Below are 21,003 nucleotides of genomic sequence, written 5' to 3'. Positions count from 1 at the left end.
AGCATTTATGGCTGCTGTTTGTTCGAAGTTAAGAGCATCCTATGAGCTTTGGCATTCCCGCTTAGGCCACGTTTCTTTTGATACTCTTTCTCTTATGAATAAATTAGGTCACGTTTCGGTGACATCTATATTACCATCACCCGTTGTTTGTACGCCTTGCCAACTTGCTAAGGCGCATCGTTTACCTTTTGAACCTGATGAAAAACGTGTTTTAAATGTATTGGACTTGATTCATTGTGATTTGTGGGGGCCATCCCCGGTTACTTCGATCGATGGTTATCGTTATTATGTTGTTTTTGTGGATGATTTTTCTCGTTTTATGTGGTTCTATCCGCTCAAAACCAAGTCCGGTTTCCATGTCGTTTTTGGGGGCTTCATTAAGTTTGTTCAAACACAATTTTCATCTAAAATTAAAGTCTTTCAAAGTGACGGGGCACAGAGTTTTTGAATCATCATGTACGGCGTTTGCTTGAAGACAATTGTACTTTTCACCGTATTTCATGTCCGTACACTCCACAACAAAATGGTCGGGTGGAGCGTAAACACCGCCATATTATAGAAACCGGTCTTGCCATGTTATTTAATGGGCATGTTCCGTCTTCTTATTGGGTCCATGCTTTTCGCTCAACTGTTCATATTATCAACCGACTTCCCACTCGGGTATTGAATAATAAATCCCCGTTTGAGGTTTTGTTTCTTCGGGCTCCATCTTATGATCATTTTCGCCCATTTGGATGTCAAGTCTACACTTACTTAAGAGACTATGCTGAGCACAAATTATCGCCACGAAGCCTTCCTTGCATCTTTCTTGGCTATTGTGCCCAATACAAAGGATATGAATATCTTGATCCCGGCTCCTCTCGTGTGTTTATTACCCGGCATGCCAAGTTTGATGATCTCTTTTTTCCTTTTGACAACACTTCAACTCGGGCCTCTATTCATGATCTTCATCTAGTTGCTTTTTTCGACGATACATCATTTTCTAGTCCACTATTGGTTCCTGCTCCAAGCCCGCCGCAACAGCCGACTGCTCCTTTCACTAGCTGTGGGCTTTGCAATGATCCCGCTCCTGTCACCGAGGCTCGGTCGCCTGAACAAGCCCAATCCTCGGAGCAGGCCCAATCACCAGAACAATCCCAGTCAACAGAAGAGGCTCAGTCGCCCGAACAGGCCCAGTCCTCGGAGCGTGTCCAATCTCCTGATCAGACTCGGTCACCCACCGATGCTCCATCATCGTTCTTACCTGATAACCCGTCTCCTGCTGTTTTGTTTGATGAGACTGAAACAAATACACCTCCTGTTGCTCCTTCACAGGCTCCACCTATTAGCCATCCCATGGTTACACGGGCCAAAGCCGGGATTTTCAAACCAAAGCACAGAGTAGATCTTGCTCACACTACTAAACATGGTTTATATCGTGCCTTATTTGCTCAGCATGATCCGACTACCTTTTCTTCTGCCGCTTTGCAATCCCACTGGATGAATGCCATGAATGCTGAAATGAATGCTCTATGGAAAAATCATACTTGGTCGTTGGTTCCTAGACCTATGGATCGCAATGTAGTCGGTTGTAAGTGGGTGTTTCAAACTACGTATCATTCTGATGGCACTATTGATCGTTATAAAGCTCGTCTAGTTGCCCAAGGCTTTAGTCAACTTCCAAGTGGTGAGGGAAGGAGGAAGTTATGCAGTGGTGGTTGAACCACCCTAGTAGACTAGAAACGTTGGTGATATATATTCAGGATCTGTGAACAAAACTGCAAGATGTGGGGAAATGCGGAGATAAGGAATGAACCCGGTCAAAAAGTCTAATAACAACGGATAAAAGATTTGACCTTTGGTCAACGATGCTCTACTCTTTTTTTAATACATAAATTGATTGTAAATATGCATTATATATTTGTACGACTTAAAATTCAGCATTTGATAAAAATGCTTTATAAGGTAATATATATATATATATATATATATATATATATATATATATATATATATATATATATATATATAGGGAGTTGATCCGTACACAACAATTTTTCTCCATACACAACAATTGCTGCTTTAAAATGTTGTATTGTACAGCTATATAATGAATGAATTTTTATGTATGGCAAAAAATTGTTGTATACGAATCACTTCCTATATATATATATATATATATATATATATATATATATATATATATATATATATATATATATATATATATATAATTATGAATGATAACCAAAAGAATCATCTTATTTGTTTCTATTTGGTTGTCCAATAATTATAATTTTATCAGACTACTATCAATAATTGAGTTTAAAACATTTTTCTGTATTCCTGATATTAAATTTAAAAAAAAATGAAAATGGTAATTACAAAAATGTTAAAATATAATTAGTTAAATAAAGTATAATAATTTAAAATTTAACGTTTTTTATTTGATAAAATGATTACTAGGAATGAGCGCGGTGCGATTCGTTGCGGTTATTGGCCAAAACTTCACCACTAACCGCAAATTCGGTTAATCCATTTTCATAACCGCTTGGCGCGGTTATTTTTGCGGTGCAGTTAGGCGGTTATTTTTGCGGTGCGGTTTTATTTTTTTTGTGTTTTGGTTATTAAGTGCATGGATTTGGTGCAATTATTTTGTGTGGTTTTTAACCACACTTTAGAGTTCAAACAATTTTAAAAGTTTAAACATATTGCTTGTAATAATTGAAAATCATAAGGTATAAAACAATTAACTTAAATTACAAACAACTTATATCTTAAAAACGTTAAATTACGAGTAATTAACAATAAATATCTTAAAATTGTCAAATTTCACCATTTTCTAAAGTTATACATAAGAAAAAACCAACACTTTTGTCTTTTAGAATTTTATCCTTCTTTCATCTATAAAGTCTTATTTTTTATATTTAATATATTAATAATTAATAAAAAAATTATATATAATATATGCGGTGCGATGCGTTTTTTTTTGCGGTTTTTGAAAACTAGTAACTGCACTGCACTGCAAATTTGTGGTTTTTCAAAAACAGAAAACCTCACCATCGGTTTTTATTGCGGTTGCAGTTGCGGTTTATTCAATTTTTGCGGTTATTTTTAGTTGTAGTGCGGTTTTTGCTCACTCCTAGATTTACTATAATCAATGTGTTTTTTTTCAATGTAATAATAAAACAGAAAAGCTTTCAAATAAAATTTAAAAACTATAATTATACAACATAAAATATAACTAAAAAATGGTTTATTACACATATATATATATATATATATATATATATATATATATATATATATATATATATATATATATATATATATATATATATATATATAAAAGCGATGGTATATCCATCTATTTTTAATATTTAAATGAAAATTAACAAGTAATAAATATCTTAATTATTTTATTATTTGTTTATAAAAAGTTTAATTTTTAATTGAAAAGTAGATATATTAATAATTAATGTTAATGAAATTAATAAACTCAAAAGATAATAATTAATTACATTTTTTGAATATATTTTTTTCGGAAAACAACATAGCATAAATAGTAATACTAAAAAAAATTGATTTTGGCCAGGATGTCTAAGGGGGTGTCTTTTTAATATATCTGGTGCTAATACAAAACATTAGATATATAGCTAGCTGTAACATCTCAAAAATTAAGACCAAAATTTTTATTTTTTTAAATAAATATTAAAGAAACCATTAGTGTTAAAAACATTCATTGTGTCATCCCATAACCAAACCAAGTGTTAATAAACAAAACATGTCACAATAAAACATCATCAGAGTATATCTCTCAAGAATCTCATGTGCGGAATAGTGGTGTGATGCACTGCAATCATGTCGACTCTTTTTCCTTTGAAGAAGAGGTATCTGAAACCAAAACTGAAAACCGTAAACACAAAGCTTAGTGAGTTCCCCCATCATACCACATAAACACATATTGACAGGCATATCTGGGTGTCCGACCTACCCTGCCAGGCATATCTAGGTTCCCGACCTACCCTCCGGTTTATTTCAGCCGGTTACGAGGACTATTTCACCCCTACCACTACCATATAGTAACATAGCAATAAGCACATTAATCATAACAGGAAATGACATACCATACAGTTATCACGAAGACAATCATCTCTACCATAAACAACTACTAGTGGGTCAGCATTGATGCTTTCGACCCACTCCTACAGGAAACTAACTCACATAGTGAAGCTTAATGCAGAATCTCATGGTGATAAATGTCTAGTGGTAGTTCTGATGACTCCCCGAGTTATCATTACCACAATAACACTTAATCAAAAACTAATAATCCTTCTTAGGGTAAAATGACCATTTTACCCCTTATCTAATTGGGCCAATGCCTAGGGCCTAAGACCATAACACAAAAGGCCCTAAATCTAAATAGTCTTCCCAACCCTCAAGTGGCTCACCAATGGCCCAATTTTCTAAATTGGGCCCAACTCCTCAAATGGGCTTTATCAAAAGCCCAATAAAACCTTAGCCCAAAATAAGTAATTTTGAGTGCCCCATTATGGCCCCAAGAGGCCCAATACTTTAAAATCTCAATTCTACGCCTAAAGACTCTACTCCACAGTGGGCCATGAGGCCCAACCATCCATGCCCAAACTTTTAAGGCCCAAAAACCCATGTTCGCCACTCTGCATGCGTACGCCCGACGTAACTGGCACGTATACGTTGGCCTTGACCAAAAGCGGGAAGTTGACCCAGTACGCACAACGTACCAGGGTGTACACCCAGTGTATTGGCCAGCTTCCTTAGGTCTCCATTTGTGACTTAATCCATTAAGTCCTTACGTCCAAAACATAGATCCAGGTTCTTTAAGGCGTCCTAATCCATAAAGTTACAAACTTTATGTCTTTGCATGCATAGATGGGGGTTAAAACATGAATTAAGTCCTTAAACTAACTTTGTGACCATTAAACACTTGCATGGTTATGGCTTAACCATCAAGGTCCGATTTTTATGACTCTAAATGCTTCCAAGAGCTCAAAAGGACAACTCTTATGGTCTGGAACTATCAAGGTACAAGAAACCTCAACAATGGAGCCAAAATAACCCATAAAACACCCCAACACTACAACTAAGCATGCAATGGTCAAGTTTGAAGCTTGATACTTCAAATGAGTCAGAAATGGTGCTAATCCCCTGGATCTACAAGCTCTCTTCAAGTCCTTGCTCCATGAAACTCCTTCTTCTTCAAAATCACCAAAGTTACACCAAAAATTCAAAGTAAGCTCCAAAATACAAACAAGAGTATTAGGGTTCGAGTTGGGCACTGAGAGGATAAGGGCTTTGAAGATTATAAGTTGTTTAAATTGGGTGCAAACCCTAAATTTTAGTGTTTTAGAGACTGCATGCGTACGTTGCGCGTACCCTTTGGTACGTTGGGCGTACGTGCATGGCATCTACGTCCTTATCTCTTGAGTACGCTGCGCGTACATGGCATGGTACGCCCCGTGTACGGCACTTCTCGGCCCAATCACAAGGACCCAATGGTCCAAGCCCAAACCAATTCAATTCATTAACCTTATATAAATATAAATAAGACCTTATAAATTCTAGACGTTACACTAGCCATATACAATTGTAAAAATAAAAGATATAACCTTCTTAAATTTATAGTAGGTATTGCGTTTTATTACAATTATCTTTCATTACAATCAGTGGTGGAGGCAAAAAGTTTGAGTAGTGGTGACACCCAATAAAAATTTCCAAACAAATCTAAAATAGTAGTAACATTCATATTTCAAAACGTTGCACCTAATACAAAACAAATTTTTTTTACACTAACGGCCGGAATCAGAGTGATGGTCCGGAACCCCCCCCCCCCCCCCCCCCCCCCCCCCCCCGGGGCACCACATAAGTCTGCCACTAATCACAATTATTGATTTTTTGATAGATACAAACTCGGGTTCGTTGAATATAATTAGGTCAACAAGAACAAAAGAATTGTAAATTATGGTTATGTTGGTGTGTTTTCTCTAAGGGTTGTAAGATAAAAGGTAATCAATTTACTGGTTTGCATTTAGTTTTGATGGAATTAATTTTTGTTATTCTTAATTTTAGTTAAGTTTACATTATTGGATTGTTGTTAGGATCATTAAGGATTTTTTGGTGGAAAAACTAAAAGCTTGTGAAGAAGGTTTTGAAGATCCATAAAACCAAAGAAAAAACTCTTGTAAGAGTTAGATTTTCATAATTCATGTGAATTGGTATTTCTAACTATTGCACTAATTTTGGATACACCGTAAGATTTGAATTAAAATGTCAAGGGTCTCCTGAACGCACTTTGAATATGCAACCCAATAAATAATTATGCTTTCATTTATGCATAAGGACTTTTTGTTTGTTAGGGGTTTATGATGTTTAGTGTGAGTTTGTTATACATCATAATTTGTATAACTTGTTTAAATAAACGACAATGATTCATTTTGTAGTCCGTAACATGTAAATTCAATGTGACAAAAACGGAAACTTGGATCATATTAGTTTGAATCGTGTATATATATATATATATATATATATATATATATATATATATATATATATATATATATATATATATATATATATATATATATATATATATATATTTGGATCATACCATTAGTTTCGATCATATTACTTTTAATCATAAAAGTTTGGATCATATAATATCTTGGATCATACCATTAGCTTTGATCATATTACTTTTACTCATAAAAGTTTGGATCATATAATATTTTGGATCATACTATTTTTTGAATCATTTTATTTTGAATTATATCATTTTAAAAATTTAAATCATAAATTTTGAATGATAACACTTTCATTGATATTATTTTGAGCATGAACTTAAGTTTTACACATAGGATTCGATTCATAATTTTTTTTGGTATTATAAAAGTTTAGATCGTAACAAATTTGGTTTATAATATGTCATGATCTAAAACTCAAAGTTTAATTTTTACTAAAAATATTGTCATTGAGCTTGTTTTGTAGTGGTTTTTTTTTGATGTTTTTATATTTTTTTAATAAAAGAAAATTAAAGTTTTTACAAAATTTATAAATTTAAAGGGAGAAAGAAATAATATCACCCAACTACATAAGACTAGAGGGAGTGGATGTGGCCTCGACCGCACTCCCCTTGCCACATAAGCACAAACACCACCTCCTGGGTGCGGTAGAGAGTGCATCGCACCCTTCCAAGAGAGCACTCCTTCAAACAATAGCAATGTGATTGGTTCATTTTTCTTCCCTCCCTTTGATTTGTCTCTTTTATTTATTAAAAAAATATTAAAAAAAATACCCAAGTGTGGCACCACTCCTTGGGTGTGGTATGAAACCACACTTTTGTGGTAATCGGTGAGGTGGCGTCTATGTGTCACTGCGGTTTCATGAGGCCACTCCCTCCAGCCTAACACATGGATAGAAGGCGTTGACCAACGCATACCAAATGTCTGTTGAGTTTACTGTCCGCTCTAGTCTTTTTCAGCTTCTCAAAACTACCCTTAATATAACTGCCATTCATAGTAACTTACATAGGAAATGACAGCCCAAGGTTGGTTTATAGATTAAGGAGCTACTATAAAGTATAAACAACTTTTTTTAAACAACTTTTTTGTTGGTTAAGTAATCAACTATAGATTTCATATTTCCTATACACAAATCTATCGCAAAATGCTATATAAAATAGAAGTTTTCTTGTTTTTCCTTTTTTTTTTAATGAGTGCAAAAAGGAACAATAAATCAAACGACAACACTTACAACAAACAAAACATCTTCCCATTTCACAGAAGTTTTCTACTCGAAGATTCAGATGCCGAAACCTCTTCATACATATTTTCGATTGCTTTTGCAAAGTATGCCTTCGCTTGCGGTCTCTTCACCTACACCATAAAAATGGACATGTTTTTTAAACAAACATTTATCCATACAACACTTAATGAAAAAAAAAAAAAAAAAACTTGTTAAACTTGGTGAAGAGTAGGCCTCCATAAGTTTATATTTTTTTTTTAATTTTATTTATGGAGTTGGTACTTACCTTAAAAGTTGGAGTGAGCAAACCATTCTCCATGGTGAATGGTTCGGTTATCAATGTGATAGATCTTGCAAACTCGAAACCTCTCAACTGCATCACAATGGCATTCGTTACCAAATTAGGCATACATCTACTCTGATAAATGAAGGTTTTTTTGCCACTTGTCATATTCTCATTCAATTTGCCACATGTAATTTTATGGTAATTTTAAATTAATTTTTATTCCACTTGTCATTTTATGGTTTTTCTATTTTATTAAATGTCAAATATTATTTAAATCTAATAATAAATGCATATCAATTTCATTAATGGACTTTCCTTTTAATTTCAAAATTACTAATTTAAAGTTTCATTAATTTCATTTATTTATTTATCTAAATTACTTTTTTAAATTTAAAAGACAAAAAAAATACTTTAATTTTTATAATTCAATTCTCACTTTTCTTATAAATTCAAACTTCTTAAATATTTTGAATTTTATATTAATTTTTTTTAAATAAACCCATGTGATACATGGGTCTCACACCTAGTATATAACAAATACCTTATTTTGATAAAAGTACAAAATTTAAATTAATGATCTGGGATAAAAAAAATTGCACTTTTTGTCCAGTTAAATACAAGCAAAAAAGCAGTAGAACTATGTTAAGTGGTGTCTAATTTCTAAAGGTTACCTGAGCTTCTTTCCCAATGGCATCCATGTCAGCCAGAACAGCAGTCCTTGCCCTTGGGTCATTGCACAGTTGTTCTAAACTTTCAAACTACATCACACGTTGTAGATTAATTGTTAATATATCTTTCCATTAAAAAAAAAAACACTATTTTTAAATAAATTTAAACCTGAAATTGTATCCTTGTAATATTGATAAAACCTTTTAACATATATTAGAAAAAGACTACTTTCGAAATATATACAACAACGAATGAAGGAAAATTAATTATTTATTGTGAATTCATATATGAATTGTGTAGAGATAAATGATTTATAAATGACCAAATAACTATATTTCACCTTTATTCCATCTTTAGCAGCAAATGCTTTCAGCATATCAGGGTCCACACAGACAATAGCAACTAAAGATGAGTTGAAGCTGTCACCTGTTTCAAACCAATATTTATAATTTATAATTTATATATAATAAACAAATAACCAAAATATATAGTACCACTATCAATTGAAAAAATCAATAAGGCAAGAAAGGAGTCTGTTTACTTACCATAAACAAAGCATTGTGCAACAAATTTGCTCTTAACATACACATTCTCAATTTTCTCAGGAGCTATGTACTCTCCCTGTGCCAATTTAAAAATGTTCTTTTTCCTGACACAAGATTAAAACATTTTTATTTTTTAAGATACAACAGAGCATAAAATATCTAATTCCAATTTACTTCACCATTATATCTTTCAAGAAAACAAGGCGATTGTAATTAACTTAAAAATGATTAACTTAATTACCTATCAATAATCTTTAATCTGCCTCCAGGTGCCCACAACCCTATGTCTCCAGTATGAAGCCATCCTTCTTCATCTACTACTTCTCTCCTGAAATAAATCTTATAAATGTTAATCATAAAATATTGTCTAATGGATATAAAATTGCAGAAGAGAAGAGAGTAGTGATTATTATATTTATACATACGTTTGCACTTCATCTTTGTAGTAACCTTGGAAGACAATTGGGCCCCTCACACAAATTTCACCTCGAGGGTATGGTTGATCATCAGATGTATAGTTCATCTCAGGAACATCCACAAGCTTTACTTCTGAAACACACATGAATATTATACATTAATATTGGTTTAAAATTTAAATGCAAGAAATAGCAATCTACTTCCATTAATATTGTACTTTGAAAAATCTACCCAATCAAAGCAATTTTCATTGCTATGGATAGAATGTCAATGTCCTAATATAAAAGATTCAAACTACAATTAATTCTATAACCACATAGAATTTACATGATGCAATGGCTTAATAAGAAAAAGTTGTAAAAAAAAATGGAAGTAAGATGTTGTAATGAAGAAATTATATAAAACTAACCACATGCAGCATTAGGAGCTCCTACATGACCAGAGAGGACATCATGCTCATTCATACAAGTTATAACACAAGAACTCTCAGTCATTCCATAACCCTCCATTACTGAACAACCAAAGCACCTGAAAAATATAAAATATAAGGTTTAAATACAAGAAATACAAATCTACTTTCACTGATTGCTTATTGTATTCATTTCATCTTATTATGAAATTGTACTTTCAAAAATCTATCCTGTTTTAGCATTGCCTTACAAACACAAAGCAATTTCACTTCTTGATTAGGTAGATTTTTTTAATAAGCAAAGAAAAAAAATGAAAGTATAATGCTATAAATGGTATTTTTTTTTAAAGTATAATGTCATGATAACTTACACTTTAAGAAAATCCATGACATCAGGAGACAAAGGTGAAGCACCTGAAACCATAAAACGAACACGTCCACCAAGTTTGTTTTTTATTTTGTTAAATACTAATCTGTCCCACATAGGAGATGCATTCTTTCCTGAAAGATAATAGTAGACAGATTATATTATTTAAAGTATTTTAACCTTAAAGGTGCTAAAAAAAGGTTTGTTAATTGTTACCTTTAAGTAATGCTTGCCTTTTTGCATTAAATGCAGCATTAAACAGTCTTTCTTTAAGTCCACCAGATGACTTAACTGCATTCATAACACTGCAATAACCACTCAGCTAATTGAGTATCAATAATTGAGTATCAATAAGCCATATTGATTGAAAAAAGTACAAAACTTTATTATACCCATCATATACTCTGTTATATAATCGTGGAACACTGCAGAAGATGGTAGGTTTCAATTCCGCCATGTCATCCAATAATTTTAAATTGTCCTACATTAATGAAAATAAAGTGTAAAGTTTTGACCCCCACCCCATTAAGTCAAAAAGAAACAGCAGTTTTGTCATGATGTGATTAAGTACAATAAAGAAATCATTATCATGAACTTAAATTGGAAAAAACAAAAAATTTGAGTTTCTTACTCCTTGATAAAATCCAACTGAGCCACCATAGTATGCCAACAAGATCTGGTTGCACCTTTCATATATATGTGCCAAAGGAAGATAAGATATATATCTGAAATTTAAACATGGAGTTCATTACAACAAAATAATGGTGAAACAATTGCCATTTTAACCTATTTAAGACAGTTAACACTTACACATCTGATGGATAGAACATAATTTCAAAACTTCCACCAGCAACATTTGCAATCAGGTTTCCATGGGAAAGTACAGCACCCTTAAGACAGTTAATACTTATGATAAGAAAAGATTCAACTTTGGTAGAATTAAAAAGAAAAAGCTTAAATAAGAAATAAAAAAATAAAAAAAAACCTTTGGTGTCCCAGTTGTACCACTTGTATAACATATTGTAGCCACATCATCTGGTTTTGGTGGACGAAAAGGGTGTCGATCATTACTTCCCTAAAAAGCACCAATTCATATGCCACATAAATCAGTAATCAAATGGCAGAAATCATAAAAGATTAACTCAAATCATAGAAACTCATGTTATAATCGGAGATGTTTAAGTGTGTTACTATGATAACAAGATAGTGAAAAGTTCAGCAAAGTCAAACAGTAAATTATGATTCAACAAAAGGATTTGAAGTTACCTGAGCAATAAGCTTTGAAAATGACACAACCTTAACCCCTGTTGCTGATGGAAGAGATGGCAATAGCTCATCTAGTCCTCCAACCACCTAAAATTACAAGTCAATATTCAGTAAAGAATCTTATGAGTGAAATTGATAAGAAATGAAACAAATGATTAACCATCATACCACTATCAAACGCACAGAAGGCATCTCTGACAAAAAGCTCAGCAACTGAAATGTCAAAGTGATTAGCAACTACTCACAAATATTAACCATTTAAAAGTATCAATGTGAAAAAAATGGGCGAAACTTACAATATGCATTGTCTGTGGCACACAAAATATGGCTTCTGCAGAAGAGTGATTGACAATATACTTCACAGCATCCGGGCCTACAAGATTTGGAATTTTATACATTTGCATCATAAAATAAAGAAAAGTGATTTAAAAGTTTGACAAAATAATTATGTACAAACCAAGGGTATCATATAAAGGGACAGATATGTATGAATATGAAGAGCAAGCATGATCAACAATTATCCACTCTGGTCTGTTGATAAAGTATAGTCCAATACAGGATCCCTGTTGCAATATTATACAATTGAACTTATAAGACATAATATTAAAAAAAAAAAAAAAAAGTACAAAAACCAACAAGGAGAAATTAGTATAATACAAGTGACATGCCTTGGTTATTCCATGGGCTACTAACCCAGAACCAATAGCTGACCTAGCTGTGGCTGCTTCCCCATAAGTTGTCCATTTGTATCTTTAAAGAAAATGGAGATAAATTATAAAGTATTTGTACCCAATCTGCCTTAAAAAAATAATATACTAGTTAACATACTCTCCAATAGTTCCATCTTCACGAATCCGTGTACCCAAATACTTGTAATCCCGGAAGGTTTCAGATGCATGCCTATAGTGGAAGCAAAGTATTGATGTTTTCTTTTCCCAAGATTTGCATAATATATACAATTTCAGTGAAGAAAGTATAATATAGTGAACTTAGATGCTTACACAAAATTATCATGTAAGGTAGCAATGTCAGGATGATTAGGAAATCTACTGACCAACTTTAAAGGAGAGGCGGCAGATCTGTCACCAAAAGAAAAATACTTCCAATATTAGTGAAGTAATTGAGATAGGGGTAATATGGGACATCATCAAAATAAAGAGCAGCTTATGTGGAGGGGTATTTAGGGAAAATTGGAGCCTGTTCTAATTCTTTGATGGTTATGCTTGTCATGGATGATGGAACATCCCTTGAGCAAAAACCTGTATAGATGCTACCAGGTATCTTTTATTGATAAGCCGCTGTTAGAAAATGGTGATAAAATTATAATGAAACAAAGTGAGAGTCGCTCAATGAATCTGAAACTTCAGTATATTTGCTCCATCAATTGATGGAGGATAAAGATCGTCAAAAAGGGTACAATGTTCAGTTTGGAAATTCATCTCCTTAAAGATTCAAAGCCTACATATCTTGATAATTTCAAGGTGTCCTCTGTTAAGGATGTGAAGAAGCCAAAAGTTCAAGATAAGTCATCTAATGAACCTCGTGGAGAAAAAAAAAAGTTGAAAAAACTTTTTAAACAGAAGTCTTCCCAGGTACAGTATGCTGCTGACCTGGCAAGGTCAACATCTAAAACACTGCAGCCAAAGCAATCGGAAACTGAAGTGAATAAACTCTGTGTTCAGCAAAACATGCAACATGTGATGAAAGCTGACCAAGCAATTGAGAAGACATTTCTAATTGGAAAGCAATTGAGAAGTCGCCTGGGAGAATTTGGTGGGTATTGCTATGCTTTCAATATTAGCCAAGTAATTGAGATAGGGGTAATATGGGAAATCATCAGAGAGCATCTTATGTGTAGGGGTATTTAGGGTATTTACTATATTTAATTTGTTGCAACAGTGCTTATAAGAGGGTACAGAGCATGTGGGTATCGTCATCTATCTTTTTATCTAAAATCTGGATTTTTTTCTCGAATCAGCAAAAATTATTTTTCTTTCTTACAATCATTTGGTTGCTTTTCTATTGTTGAATCTGTTCTTACAAGTCCGTTCATAGCAGGTTTCAAGCAATGTAATGTTTGATGATGAACCAATGTGAGAATTACCTGTAAACATTCCACTTTCCTGTCTTCAATTTCTCTGGAAGAACAACACTGTACCCTTGTTCTGCCACAGCAACAAAATCAGTAACTATGGTGATGAAATGTAGAGCAAAACAAGAGGGTTTACATTAAGAATGTATATATGAATATGAAAACGAGAGTTGATAAAAAAAAACAGGGAGCATAAAAATGCACATCTATTAGATGACTTATCTTGAACTTTTGATGATTGAACAAACTAATATCAAATCCTAACCTTCGTGAGTGTCCTTCAAACCATAATCCCCAAAATTAACCCAAGTGTGAAACGTATCAACTCCTCATTTATTATTTCACAAATCACAATCTTCTCCTATTAAACTAATTTCGTTCAGAGTTTTTAGAAAGCGGACTACATAGATGCATACTCTCATGGATTCCAAAATTTGATATGCCATATAGAACTTTTAGGCGTTTAGCTGATTCTAAAATATGCCAGAATCTAAAGTAGTTTCCCACTCATACCACAAACACTGTTGAATTAGAAATCCAAACTAACCACATAAATCACAATAGTTCCCTTATGGATATGCGTTTCAGTGTGTGTGTGTATGTGTGTGTGTGTGAGAGAGAGAGAGAGAGAGAGAGAGAGAGAGAGAGAGAGTTACTAGTGAAAAACTCCCCGGCTGTTTGGTTTTGTTGCACCGTTGACAAAGGATCGCCGGCGGCAGAGGTGATGTGGTCTTGAATAGTTTGAAGCCGGCGGCTGGCTTTAGATTCCATTGAATTTTCTCGGGAACGATGAAAATGGGAGATTATCTTCTAGTCTCGCAGATTCAAACTTTTGTTACTCAATGTGTATTCATATATAAAATATTGAGAGGGAGATAATGTAGGTGAAGTTTGGAAAGTTGATGAACTTCATACATATATGGAATGTTATATTGGACGGTTAGATGCTCGTTTCTGTATTCAACTTCAGATTACCCTACGTTTGAATGACATAACGTTCAACACATATGTGCCGGCACATAATAATAATAATAATAATAATAATAATAATATTATTATTATTATTATTAGTTCTAGTTATTTTAGACAAAATACAAGATAAAAATCAAATTTAATGAAGAAAATATTAACGTTGTGAATATTATTGCTATTTTAGGTTAATTAAAAAGAAAGCATATTTTTCTTGAAAATACAATAGATAATATTTGTTTAGATTAGTCATGTAAACTGGGGTGAGTAAGGTTTTGAGATAAAAGAATCTTCCAACTACCAATAAGACCTCAGTTTTGCCTACCGGTGTGTAATTGACTTTTATTATATTCAGAGAAAACTGCAGAAAGGGTCCTGTGCTTTGCAATTTTTTTGGATTTGGTCAGAAAATTATCAACTTGCAAAATTTGTTTTTATTTTTTTTTAAGATTTTAATGTTGATTTGGTTCCTAAAACTAACATTAACATGTGTTTGTTTATTCTTATGAGTTATGAGTGATGCTGAAATGACCATTTGTCTTTTTTGTATATTCTTTTTCTATAGTTTATATCATTTAATTGCATAAAAATAAGTATTAATAAACAAAAAAATTAACACTTTGTCCAGATATTACACTCACCCCTTCCATCCTTTGTCCTTGATCTCGACAAAGCATTGTTGACCATCTTCTTATGTTACATTCTCCAACCATTTTTACAGAAACCGTATAAACACATAAGAAACAATCGATCTAATAATCATAAATTTATAATTGCTCATTTCATCGGTTACACTGAAAATCTGAATGGTCAGGTTTTCATTTTTCACAAACACATGATGTGCATCATCTACCAAAGCAAAGATAGATAATTATTTTGATGTCTTAATTAGCATCCAAAACACAAATAACCAAACAAAACAAGTATCAAAATTTGAAAATTAAATTAAAAGCCTAAACTAACATATATATGGACAAACTTTCGGTTCATGTTTTCTTTACTTTAAAGACATTGATGTTTTAAGCAATTAATTCAAAAACACTAGTAAATTTGTAAGGTCCTTGTCAATGATCAATTAAATAATTTAAGTTTATACCAAAATATTTGTATCCAAAAAAGAAGAAAATTAAATGAAACTTTCTAAATATACTCCGGACTTGATATCACCTAACAAAATATATATGCTTTAATGATCGTAGGTGATTACTCATATATGAATAAGACAGTTGCTGGCGGTAGTAGTGATGGTGGCAGTGACGGTGATTGCAGTGGCGGAGGTGGTGGCAATGGTAGCAAATGTGGTAGTAGGGGTAGGGGTAGCAGTGGCAGTGGTAATAGTGGTGGCGGAGGTGGTGTTGGCAGGGAGGGGGGGGGGGTGGTGGAGGAGATGGATAGTGGTGAATTCATATATGAATATACGTAAATTTATATTAACATATGAATATCACCTCTCCTCGTCGTGTCAGTACGGCAGAGGGCTTGCGGCAAAATATAAATGAGTGGCCGAGATTGATTCTTCCGATCTAAACATTTTTTTTCTCAATTGAACTTATATATATATATATATATATATATATATATATATATATATATATATATATATATATATATATATATAGTTAGGTTATTTTGTTTTCACTATCTATTGTGTGCATGTATGATTAATTCTGGACCAATCATTTTACTTATTTTAAGAAAATAATTAATGCATATTACATGTTAAAGATATAATGGATATTAATTACATCTTCAGCATTTAATATGCATAAATTACTTTCTTAAAATAACTAAAATTACTGGTCCAAAATCAATCATACATGCACACAATAGATAATGAAAACATTTGAACCTATATATATATATATATATATATATATATATATATATATATATATATATATATATATATATATATATATATATATATAAGGGTTACAATAAATAGTTCTTTTGGCGAAGAGTTTTCTTACGAAAAAATAATTATTAAATTTTATTATTAGCTATAATGTAAAAAAAATTACCACTTTTAAATAAAATATTCTTTTAGACCTTATATTTATATTATTTGTTTATACATTTTATGTAAATTGATTAATATCCATGTCTAGTTTAAGCAATGTAAAATAATTTATATACATGAATTTACTATTTTAAAATTGTCATTTTGCTCTAAATTAAAATTTTAATAATTTTTCTTAATTCAAGTTTTCAAACTTTTGGCAAGTATTAATGATTTATTTATGCATAATTCGTTTGTACAAAAAAATTTATAATTTACACCTCTTAAAATAAGATATATATATATATATATATATATATATATATATATATATATATATATATATATATATATCAGTATTGTAAAAATCCCGACTAGTCTCGATTAATCTCTAAGCGTTACCCAACCGACTAGAATGTACCTAACAATTAATTATTGTCTCCAATATGAGTGAAGCAGTAGCAAACGATGAAATTTCGACACTTTGAATAAGTTTTATCTTAACATAAACTATTTGAGGAATAATTATTGCTGTAATATTAGTCATATTTAATTTTTTTAAAATTCAACGAATTAACAATTTATGATCCTCAATTAATCACCGTCTACTCGATTAATCTTTTAATCACAGTCCACCGACTAAAAAACATCAAACCTTTTTTTACAGCCGACCGTGATATATATTACTCCTAGAGTTTCTTTCAATATATATAGACTATTATAACATGTGATGTGACTATTTACTTAGCATGTATTATTTGACTACGTGACCATAATATCTTGTTTTCCTTGATAGAAAAAAGAAAAGAACAGAAAAGTAGAATTAGCTTTTTGTTTGTCTTTTTATCGACACATATAATTTAAAAAAGTGGAACTAACTTGTGTTTGTTTTTTTGGGCTATTATAATATAATAGGAGAATATGTTACTATTGTAGTATCCAGTATATATGAGCTATTATGATAGGCAAAATTATGATACGTAATGACTTTATCTTAAGAGTTATAGATTACACGAATCTTCCGAATGTCAAAAAGGACACGTTTAAGTTTTATTTTCAAAAATTAATTTGAAGGGTCTTTCGTTTGTTTATAACTTGCAAACTAGAGCTGCAATCGGTCGATTTGAGTTGGGTTCAGTTCAACTTATTTATTAAATGTATTGAATCCAACACAATATATTTATTTAAATGAGTTAATATTTTCAAGTCAACCCAAACTTTTAGATAAATGGGTTGTAATCGGGTTGACTTGTTATGTAGTTCCCGACCCAAGGTATTAAATAAATGAGTTAAACTTTGGTTAACCCATTTAAAATCAAAAAGTAAATAAATTAACTAAACATTACACCACTTAAATTAGTTCCTAATGTAAATAAATTTTCAAAGTATGACAAAAAACACAATTCAATTTACAAATACAAATAAATTGTTCAAATACATTAAAAATGTTCAATTTCAAAATGATTTTGGAAAGTAACTAGTATTGACGACGCTAAAAAAATGATAGGAATTAAGATTGTATTTTTTTTAAAACATAAATAATAATACAACATTATAATTAATATACTAATACTTTGATTAATACATGATAATAATTAAATAATTATTTAATTAAGTATATATTAAAGTTAAATGGGTTGGTGGGTTGATAATTTTTACTCAACCCAACCTATTTATTTAAATGAGTTAGGTGGATTGACTCGTTTAATTTAAACGGGTTGAAAATCTCAACCCAACTCGTTAATTTTAGGTTGGGTTCGGGTTGGATTGACGGGTTAAATCAATTTTTGTCGACTCTATTGCAAACTACTTCTTAATATCATTAGCCAAAGATAAAAAGATAATTTTGCCCATATCTATTTCATTTTTGTTTATTTTTATTTGTTAGCTATATATAATCAATTACATATTTATTTGTTTATTAAAAGCAATGGACCCCCACCTCTTTATCCTCATTATTTTCCCTTAGTTGTCAGAGGATTCTTTCACCCTTATAATTGGCTCTAGCCAACTCTGCCCTCCGGTGAGCAAACACCTTAATCCACCCCGGCCACCGATCACCTCTTGCCAATTCTGGTCATCGACTACTCCTAGAGTAGAGATTTATGAACCCTAGATGGTGAAGTGATGTCGGCCCGTACAGGTGGCGATAGTCAAATAGAGAAGAAAGAAGAGAGGATGAGAGGGAGACTGTGTTTTGTATATCTCTGTTACCCTCTCGTCGGAGTGTAGATCTACTACCCTTTCGTCGCAATGTAGGTGTTTTCTGGTAATGGTCGCCACCTACCATCATTGACCTTTATAAAAAACGAACAGAGACTGCCTCCGACCTCCTTTACTTCCATCGGAGACGCTGAAACCTTCACAACCACCTACTACTATAAACCTAAAATCCTAGATGCAAAAAACCCAATCGTCGGAAAAACAAGATTCATGATGCAAAAAATCCTTGAAGGTTTGTTGTCGGTGTGGTGGTGGTGGTATATCGGTTTTCTGAAATCATCTCTCTTGCTCTTTTTTTTCTGAAAATTGAATTTTAAATCTTGGTTATCACCTATTTTATTTTTTCATACGAATGATTTCAGGGCTCCAAATGAATGGTTTCCCTTCATATAACCTATCAGATGGTTGCGAACTTTGGATTTTATTAGAAATCAATTTTAGTGTGGTGGGTATGGCATGTTCATAATGGGGTGAGGGAATAGTCTTCGGTGGATGTGATTTAGTTGTCGGGAGTAAGAGTAGTGGTGGTGGTGGTGTCAGAAAAAGTGGGTGGTGGTGCTATAACATGTGTATGGTAGAGAAGGGGATGAGGGAAGGTAGGAGGGGAATGTAAGAGGTGATGGGACCCACCAAATTATAAATCATATAATTCATTTTTTTAATTTCTAAATGATAAACAAATATTAAAAAATTAGAAAAGAAATGATAAAGAGCAAAATAGTCATTTCGTGTGTACCAGGGACGTAGCGTGTATTAATGTTATAAAGGACAGTCTGAATTAAATTATAAAAATAGGGATTGAGTGCTCAATTTGGCACTTATACTAGAGATGAATCGTGTATTTTACACAAAAATTAACTTTGATGTGCTGATATCGAAATTTTGAAATAATCTTTGTTCATCCATATACAAGTGTAGGTGTGTGTGCATGACTTAGACGATATATTCTATCGATTTTATTCTGACCAAAAAATTTCTTTTCCATAATCTGTAACACCCATTTTCCAGAATAGATATGTTGAAGGTTTGAAAGGATCAAAGGTGAGGTTTTTAGGAAATACCTTATACCACAACATGAAAATGAAATGTCACGTCGTGGCATATCAATACATGAACGCGCATTCGGATGTCTGTCACGTCGTGGCGAAAGGAAGGCCACGATGTGGCATCAGTTGTAACCCAAGCCCATGATCATTTAGGGCTTCCTCTATATTTAAGCCCCTAAACTCAAGTTTTAAGGAATCCACTTTAGCCTCCATCCCTTCCAAACAAAACCCTAGCCTCTTTGAAGCTTTGAGGGCTTTTTCCTTAACTTTGAAGCTTAGTTGTTAGTCTTTAGTGGAGTCTGAAGAAAGAGTAAGATCATCTTGGTGCAAGGGATCAAGGAACTAGTTTGGATCCACCACCAACTTAAGATTTATGGGTGATTAGAGGCATAAATCTCTCATCTTAACTTCTGTTCTTTTTGGTGCAAGTTTGAGGCCTTTTTGTAAGATTTTGGTCCCTTCCTTGGATGCTCTTGGAGTTTGAAGAACTCTAGAGCTTGGGATGGCTTATCTATGACATTAGGCTTCTGTGGAATGAGAAAAAGAACCATTTTTGGTGTATCTTGTGTTCATGCTCAATTTATATCCTCATTAAGGACTTAACGGACTAAGGATTGTAGATCTAGCCTTCGTATGGAATTCTAATCAATAAAGTTGGAAACTATATCTATTAAGTCGGTGTGAAAGAGTAGATCTGAAGTGTTAGGCTTAGATCTATAAAGAATAAGAACTTAATGAAGAAGTTGGCATTCTGTTAGATCCCACGACATGTCCAAGGGTTTGCTACGACGTGATAGTACTCTAACGATCGACTGTTTAATCCTTAGTTAGTCACGATGTGGCCAAGAGCTTGTCGAGTCGTGGGGGTAGTTGATGTGTTGACCGTTGACTTTTTTTTGACTAGTTTGACCTTGGGTCAAACTTGAAGGTATTGGGATATTAATTAAGGTTCCACCT

At 32.5% G+C, this 21,003-nt stretch overlaps 1 protein-coding gene across 1 annotated transcript; it reads right to left on the bottom strand.

The window, feature by feature from the left end:
• Positions 1 to 7,549: 7,549 nt before the first annotated feature.
• Positions 7,550 to 14,739, bottom strand: LOC111890812 (long chain acyl-CoA synthetase 6, peroxisomal). The gene is made up of 23 exons (XM_023886895.3): positions 14,466 to 14,739; positions 13,822 to 13,882; positions 12,719 to 12,796; positions 12,546 to 12,617; positions 12,386 to 12,467; positions 12,175 to 12,280; positions 12,014 to 12,090; positions 11,886 to 11,930; positions 11,718 to 11,804; positions 11,437 to 11,526; positions 11,262 to 11,341; positions 11,083 to 11,176; positions 10,844 to 10,932; positions 10,668 to 10,756; positions 10,456 to 10,585; positions 10,085 to 10,203; positions 9,684 to 9,807; positions 9,500 to 9,586; positions 9,259 to 9,362; positions 9,054 to 9,139; positions 8,716 to 8,802; positions 8,045 to 8,131; positions 7,550 to 7,889 (listed from the first exon to the last, which is right to left on the bottom strand). The coding sequence occupies exons 1-23, from the start codon at positions 14,578 to 14,580 to the stop codon at positions 7,791 to 7,793; spliced, it is 2,088 nt and encodes a 695-aa protein (XP_023742663.1). The 5' UTR covers positions 14,581 to 14,739; the 3' UTR covers positions 7,550 to 7,790.
• Positions 14,740 to 21,003: the final 6,264 nt, after the last annotated feature.

The sequence above is a fragment of the Lactuca sativa genome, chromosome 5 (assembly GCF_002870075.4).
Source record: "Lactuca sativa cultivar Salinas chromosome 5, Lsat_Salinas_v11, whole genome shotgun sequence".
NCBI classification, from domain to species: domain Eukaryota; kingdom Viridiplantae; phylum Streptophyta; class Magnoliopsida; order Asterales; family Asteraceae; genus Lactuca; species Lactuca sativa.
Note: the sequence above shows the minus strand (reverse complement) of the source record. Positions and strands in the feature narration are given on the sequence as shown.